Below are 8,477 nucleotides of genomic sequence, written 5' to 3' on the forward strand. Positions count from 1 at the left end.
AACATTGACATTTCTTCCCCTCAGGTTATAAAAACCCTTTCTTCTCTTGAAACCTAGTAGACCATTGTAATTACGGTGGTCAGAGAAGAACAGCAGGCATGATGCTGTATGATTTCTGAGACTTGCTTATGAAACTTCATACATTTCACCTTAATTGATTGACACAACAGCTCTTGGAATCCAGCTACTATGGGATGAGGAAGCCAAAGCAGATGGTGGAGAGGTTGATCTTAAGAGGAGCAAGGTCCCCAGGCCTACAGGTCCTGCTGAACCTCCAACCAACTGCCAACACCAACCTGCCAGTCATGTAAATGACAAGCCAATGGGCTCTTCCCACTGATTCTTGCTCATTCCAAAACACTAAGTTTCAGGGTAATTTGTTATATAATAATACTTATTGGTACCAGAAGTAAGCTTAAGTCATTTGGCCTCACTTGGTCAAGTTTTCAGGAAACAGTGGCCTTTTATTCCTTTGTATTGATGGATTTCTTTTCTCTTATGTATTGGCATAGCCTTCTACAGGGGGCAAGTCTCCTCCCAGTGAACTTTATGCCTCCACTGTAAGAGTAAAGACAAAAAATAATGAAATAGGATCCAGGAGTTAAATTGTTCCTCAGAGTAAGCACATTTGACTTGAAAATTCTATGCAAAAATTGTCACATCAATCAAGAGTAATCCTAGGGTGATTCAGATTGATGAATAGCAGATTTCTGTCTGTATCCATAGAAATGGATCACCATATTGAATTAGTTCACTGCTTATTGGTTTTAAAATCATGATGAGCATACCCAGGCAAGGTCATATCAAGGAAATGAGCCTTATGCTTGACATATACTATGTGTTTCACAAATACTAGTTTTATCACCTACCTCTACAGATGAAAGTATGTATGGGTATACTGTTCTCAGCTTCTCAGCCCCGCAATATACAATCTAACTTGATGATTATCTCATGCATTTATTAACAGCAGCATTTTAGAGTGAGGAGAGATCTGAGCAATTATCTTAGGCCTTTTCATTTCTAAGAGGGGAGAAGATGAGGGAATGTAAAATCCCAGGAGGTTTAATGATTTTTGACCCTACCTGCTCATTAGAATCTCCCAGAGGGTCTCCTCTTTCTAGTTCATTCTGATTTAATTGTTCTGGAATGTGGCCCAGGCACTTCTGATATTTTTTCAAAGATTCCCCAGGTGAATTTATAGTACAGCCAGCATTGAGAACTGATGAATTAAGCAAAAACAGTGTTTTTTCAAAACAAACCATGTCCTCAACAGGCAGTATGAAAGAATATCACAGAGACTGAGAGAGCTATTCTGCTTGCTCTTTTACTTAGTGTCATTTAGGTTAAATAAAGGAGAATGGTTAAGTATGAGGGTAGACTTGTCATTAACTATTGTGTGCTACCAGCTAGTCTCCCTTGTAAGGTATCAGAGTGGGGTCTCACGCTCCGACACTTGAAAAATCTGCAGCTAATGTCCACTTATGTTACTGTGTTTATTTGTGTCGTATTATAGGACTCTTTGGGGCAGGTATCTGTTATTGTGATGGACAGATTTCTAGTTAAGGTAAAAGATATGTTTTCTGCATAGATTTCCATATTAATTTAAGTTGAATCAGGCTGAACAGATTAAGAAATAATGAAATAAATAGTAGAGTATCCGGTGCTTGGACATGGGAAGACATCAGGAAGGTGTGACTCCAAGGACTGATGTGTACAGAATACTGGATCAGAATCCCAGGGGGCGCGAAAGTCAAGTTGTCCTGACATCACCAGTTCCCAGTGACAGCCTCCATCAGCATACCATGCAGATCCAGAGAAGTAGACATACCCACTTGTTTATGAGCTTGATGTTGAAATAAGAAAGGGAAATTTTACACAACCTCAAATGTGCATGAATATGCCTTCTATCATGTTTTGGTGGTCTTTAATGTGTCACTCTTTCAAAACACTGATGATGGGGCACACTGGGATTCTAAATCCTGTAATGGAACAATTATTCCAGTTTACAGATACCAAAGAAAGTCGAACAAATTTTGATATTAACATATTGTATCTTACCTGCCTTCGATATCATCTGCTCAGACAACCAAGTGACAGTTGAAATTGTTAATCAGTCAGAAAAATTAGAACTGTTTACAACCTGAACGCTTTATTTCATGTTTCAGTGGCTGACAATTCTTTCTGTGCCTTGGGTGAGCAGAGTACGTTTGTAACGAAGGTGACCTTGGGGCTGGTGGGGGCAAGGTTGAATGTGCTAGGTCAGAAATACAGGGAGTAGTCTTGTCAGTGCCAATTCCTTCAGGACCTTCACAGAGGAAAGCACCAACCAGATTCCAGAAGGAACTATAGCCCGGCTGTTTTCAAGGCACTGGGACATGATTTACATGCAGTGTCAGGGTTTGGAAGGCAAGCCAGTGCAGGGATGAATGATTAATATTGGAAGCTCTGCAATAACAGGCTGTGTAAAGTGATAAAAAGGAGAAGGGCCGCCTATTCAACCTTGCCTTCCAAATCGCCGTCAAAAAGTATCTTTTTTTCCCCCTTAAACTGGAAAATTATGCTTCTTGGCAGTCCGGCAGCAGCATTTACATCGAGAATGCTTACGAGGGAATTCATTTCTGCTGATAATTTGTTATACTGAAAGTTCATGCTACATTTGCAATGTTCAAGAGCTTCCCCTAATTCCAAAGTTGATTTTGTACCTTGATTTTCAGCATATGGTAGCCATCACAATGCACTTGCAGCCTACCTGTAATTAGTAACGATCTGTCTGCTGCTTTATTCTCACCTGGCATAGGTTATCACATCATGTGGAGTTTTCCTTTCCGTGCAAACTGCGTTTTAAATTACATCAAAAATTCCATTAGTGTCATCACCTAAGAAAATACAAGGAAAAAGTTAATAAGTTCTTCTTCTGTTTAATCTGATACATGCTGGATTTTCTCTTAGTATTGATTTCAAAGACAATTTGGGTTATAAACCACTTCCTTTTATACTTATAACATGTTCAATTCTTTTAAGATTTTTTTTTTAATTTGAAAGGCAGAGTCTCTCTCTCTCTCTCATACATACACACACACACACACACACACACACACACACACAGAGAGAGAGAGAGAGAAATCTTCCATCTGCTGATTCACTGCTCAAATGGCTGCAATGGCTGCAATGGCCCAAGCTGTGTCAAGCCGAAGTCAGGCCGCTTCCATGTTTCCCATGTGGGTGCAGAAGCTCAAGGACTTAGGCCAACTTCTGGTACTTTCCCAGGCACATCAGAAGGGAGCTAGATCAGAAGTTGGGCAGCCAGGACTTGAGCTGGTACCCACATAGGATGCTGGCGCTGCAGGAGGCAGCTTAACTTGCCACACCACAACGCTGGCCCCATAGAATGTTCTTGAAATACAACTTTTTTTCTAGGAAAAACTTTAATATTAGAATAGGACGGTTATGCTAACAAAATTTAGAGATTGTAAAAATACCCCAAAATTTAAAAAATAAAGAACTTTACTGTCTGTTGTTAGGATATAAATATGAACTTGCAGTCCATTACAGTAAACTTTTCATTTCCTGAGGACTGTTTAACCATTTGTGGTTTGACTATGTCCCCGGTACCCCCATCATCCCAACCCTGTTTACCTGTCCCTTCCCCTGAGTTGCTCAAACAGACTGCCTTCTCCTGCTTCTTCATCTTAGCACGGGATGTGTGCCCTGGTGCAGGCCAGTTTCTTTTTTTTTCATACTCTCATTTCTTAGATAATTTCTACTTGTTTCGCAAATCTTAGTTTGTCTTTGATTTCAGCAGAGCTCCCAGAAAATCATAGATCCCTGTAAGCACTTTGAGCCTGGACTGCACCCTAATTCTATATGGACTTGTGAGTCATTTGATTGATTTCTGTCTTCCAGTTGGAAGCTCCCTGAACACAAGGACTGTTTTCTTCCCTTCTCAGCATGGTCCCTCTGGAGACTAATATCAAGCAGTTCTTACTAAGTAGTTGTTAAAGGAATATTTTTAAAAGACAGTGCCTTTGAGAGGAATGAAGAAGAAAGTCTCCTGCTTTGCAAACTCCTCCCTAAGTTGCTGCCAGAGGTTCCTTTTCCGAGTCAGCCAGTTGGCAGCGCTGTGGAAGGGGATTTGCCTTCCGGAAAACTGAAAATTCCACTGCAGGCTTGGAGGGGAGGGTTCTAAGGGAAGTAGGAATGGGAAGAAAAGGAAAGGAAGCTTGGACTCTGCACCTTCCCAATTCTGGTCCGTTTTACTTCAGGTAAGAAGAGGAAAAAGAGAGTTTAGAAAAAGAAAAACACAAAGACTTCATCAGCTGATTAAACAGAATGTAAAGTATAGCTATTTTTATACAAAAAGCTGAAAGTGTTCTTTAAGAATTTATTTAAAGATTATTAATATCCTTATTTTTGTTTTATTTAGATCACTTTTTTTAAAGATTTTTATTTTGTTTATTTGAAAGGCAGAGTTACAGAGAGGCAGAGAGAGCTCTTCCATCCACTGGTTCACTCCCCAAATGGCCGCAATGGTCAGAGCTGGGCCGATCCACAGCCCGGAGCCAGGAGTTTCTTCTGGGTCTCCTACATGAGTGCAGGGGTCCAAGGACTTGGGCCATCTTTTACTGCCTTCCCAGGCCATAGCAGAGAGCTGGATCGGAAGTGGAGCAGCAGGGACTTGAACCAGCACCCATATGGGATGCTGGCACTGCAGGCGGTAGCTTTAACCTCTTTGCCACAGTACCAGCCCCAGATCACTTTTCTACTCTAAAGAAGGGCAAGAATGGTTTTAAATATGTCTAAATATTAGATGTGGTTTATTGATAAATATTTTGAAAAATAATCTATCAAATAGCATTTTATGACATTTTACCAATTTCACTTGAGTTTTTCTAGACAGTCTTCTCCCTTCCCCTTTATCACTGTTTTTGTTTGTTTTCAACTTAATATTTATTTTTTTGAGGTAACATATTTTTAATTTACATTGTAGTCAAAGGCTTAATGGCTGTACTAAAGAGTTCAACAAATAAAATGTAAAAAGATCATAATCCCAAAGGAAAATAAGCAACAATCATAAACCATATTCAAAAGATATTCAACTTCATTCATATATAGTAAATTTTTAAAATCACAAAATCATTAAAACTGTAGCAGTTTACAATTCCTATCAATTTGTCTGACCTAAGATTTTTTTAAAGGTTTGACTAAACACTGTTTTTGCAGCAAAACTGATACACAGGGTCATTTTTTTCTTTTTTTTAATCTCTTCAGTAATAATATTCTAACCACAAGCAATGACAAAGTGAAAAGGGCAGAAAATGGTTTGATACAGTGAAAATTTCCTTTTGTTTTTTAATCTGTTTTTGAAATATCTGGGAATATTCAATTGCATCTTGATAAGAAATTATAATCTATAAATCAATAGTATTTTCAGTTAAATTATTTATGAATGTTTCTTTTTTTATTTTATTTAAGCTATACAAGTTTCATGTATTTCGTGTATACAGATTTAGGAACATAGTGCTACTTCCCACTCTACCCTCCCTCCCATCCATGCTCTAAACCTTCTTCCTCCTCCCTCTCATATTCCCACTCTTAATTTATACTATGATCTTTTTGTGAAAGAAATTAGGATTTAGAGTACAGTTAAGTTCATTGACTATTTAAAGCTACTGAAAACTGACCCTTCGGAAGCATAGTTGTACATAATCATAACTACATTAAAGTCTACATAAAATGCACAAACATGAAAATAGCCACAATCTAGACGTTTCATATGACATTACTATCATATACTCTTCAATATATTTTATACCCATCCTTTGTGGTTTTGACACTGAGACATGTTGATCTATGCACATAGTTCATTCATTTTGATGGCCTGATAGTGTTTCATTAAATATCCCACTACTTAATTATTTATGTTACTGCAGTGGACATTGGGTTGTCTCCATTTTTAGCTATCAGGAATAGTGTTGCTATAAACATTCTTGTACATGTCTTTTGGAGGACATATGTATGCATAGCTATAGGGTATATGCTTAGGAATGGAATTGACAGGTCATAAGTTATGTGTATTTCTTACCTTAGTAGATACGCCCAAGCAGTTTTATAAAGTAGTAGAACCAGCTTATGCTCACAACAGCAGGAAGAAGAGCTCCAGTTCCACATCTTCACCAGTACTTTTTGTAGTTGTCTATATATGGTGTGTGCTATGTGATTTGATCAAACCTTTGTTAAACTTTCTAAGTCTGTAAGCATAACGTGCCCCACATATATGTGCCTTCTTGCCCTGGCTTGAGTTCATATCCTCAGGGCCATGAAGTAAATATTTCTCTCTTTAAATCCAATGAAACAAGCACTGGTTGTACTTTTGTTAAGATACTCCATTAGAAGACAATAGTATGGGAATGAGAAAACAGTAAAAGAGAAAGAATACAAGTATGTTTTATTGAGACAGACAAAAGTTAAGGCAAGCTCCCTCCATTTGCTAAATTTTCTTTTCCATTTATGTATTCATTCATTCAACTCCATGTTGGTGCTGGAAAAAAAAATCAGTGGTCCCCATTGTATAAATATCTTAGTTAATTGCTTCCTTTAGCTACTCTGCAATGTAAAAGGATAATTAAAAATCATATTTCCCCTGAGAGTGAGCCTGACTACATTTCTGTTGAAGATGGTTTGGTTTTTTATTATCTAGTTAAGTGATATCTCTGTCTTCACCCATCCATACCAAAAGTGAGCAGAAGTTACAAGCCCGGTACCAAACTTTCCCTTATTTCTTCAAGAAACAACACCTGCCAGTGTGCCTAAAAGGTTTGTCTAGATGCTGAAGACTATAAAAGAAGTCCTGTTGCAATTGCATTTTACCCAGCTGCTTTCAAAATAAGCAAATAAAGGGAGGGAAGAATAACAGCCTCACCCTGATGCCTTGATGGCATTTAATAGTAACAGTTCTTCACTGAAAATAAGAGATTTCCATAGAAATGATAATTGCCCTCCTGTGAGTATATGGTGCTCATAAAACCTGAAGAGTTTCTAAAGGTCAGCAAGCATGCAAGGTTTTGTCCTGGGGATAAATTTCTAAATAACCCTGAGGAGAAAGAGCAGGAGGGAGGGAACGAAAAAAGTTCACTTGATGAAAGTAAAATGTGCAAACTTAACAGTTTCTGGATTATCATTTAATTATAGCCATCAATCACCTCACATCTGCTTTCTCCCAGTACCCAGGAAATTCCATCAAAAGCTGTACAATCCAGCCAACGGAGAATATATAGCCCATTAAGAATCCTAAGGGTTGAAATCAGTATGTGAGCATTTGCCCAGTGGAAGATTTTAGGAAATACCCTAGAAACAGGTAGAACTTGTCTTTCTACACATACCAGGAAAACCCTAGAGGAGAACTGCCCCTTTTAATTAATAATATAAACACTCACTGCTTCTTACATGCTACCAATTCAGACCTGGACTGGCAGTCATTTTCAAAGGACTTTGCTTTCCAAATCATTTTAGTTCAATCCATATATTTACTAATGCGTGAAACTGGCCTGCAGTTAGTCATTTTATGAACATGATTTTACATTCTTTTTAAATGAGGACCATTTAACATTGAGCTTTTAGAAATACATTTGCTCCGTTAATTGGCACCGGGGGTGCCAGCAAATGTCTTTATGGACAGCTGTTATTTTTAAGTTTTAAGGTGTTTTAATTTCTTTTTATTGAGGGGTTCATAGTGACTGTCCCTAAATTCTTTTCGCTAAGGAATTAAATGGCTTTAGGCTTTTTAAGCTCCAGTGTGTTCAGAAAAGAGTTTGAACCGTGGTAATCCCCTTGTCGTGCTGCAGTTATCTCCCACCAGATACCTGAGCGCTTCCCTCCTTCTCGGGCAGATAATTGCAGAGGGGTTGCAACCAGAGAAAACAGTTGAGCTGGTGCTGAGCCGTGGATATAAAAAGACATGTCACCCTGGTGGAAGTAAATGGACTCTGAGACTGTAATCTCTGCCTTCATTTATTTTTGAAACCATCAGTGCCCAGGGGAAAGCGCGTCATTTATTTGTCTACAGAAATCTTTGTCTGCAGTCATGTATGGGTTTTTTTTTTTTTTTTAACTTGTTTTTATTTCCCTATATTCTATTGTAGCTTTCTTTTGTCTTGTACCAGCTTGACTTTCTCTTTAAGTATGGATTTCATTGTGGTGTTTTTGTTGGCCACAGCCTTCGTGATTCTTTGTGTTTTTAAAATGACCGTGTGTTCATTACCTGTTTTTCCAACAGAGTTCATCTGGGGATTTAATGATCAGAAACATTCAGCTGAAGCACAGTGGGAAGTATGTCTGTATGGTGCAAACAGGAGTGGACAGCGTTTCATCTGCTGCCGACCTCATAGTGAGAGGTAAACATTAATACCTCTACATGGTTTTATTAAAAGACATTTATTTATTTAAAAGGCAGGGTTACAGAGAGGCAGAGAGAGAGAGAG

General features: G+C 38.3%; 1 protein-coding gene across 4 annotated transcripts in view; it reads left to right on the forward strand.

Annotated features, from left to right (window-relative positions):
* The window catches only part of CNTN3 (contactin 3), a 423,344-nt gene that overhangs the window by 377,053 nt on the left and 37,814 nt on the right, over window positions 1-8,477 (forward strand). For all 4 annotated transcript variants that reach the window (XM_051851466.3, XM_089305416.1, XM_008260940.5 and 1 more), the window contains one exon: window positions 8,273-8,390. In XM_051851466.3, the coding sequence (XP_051707426.1) occupies window positions 8,273-8,390 (118 nt within the window). The remainder of the gene's footprint in view (window positions 1-8,272; window positions 8,391-8,477) is intronic.

This window comes from Oryctolagus cuniculus, chromosome 10 (assembly GCF_051225735.1).
Source record: "Oryctolagus cuniculus isolate XC-2025 breed Fujian yellow rabbit chromosome 10, ASM5122573v1, whole genome shotgun sequence".
NCBI classification, from domain to species: domain Eukaryota; kingdom Metazoa; phylum Chordata; class Mammalia; order Lagomorpha; family Leporidae; genus Oryctolagus; species Oryctolagus cuniculus.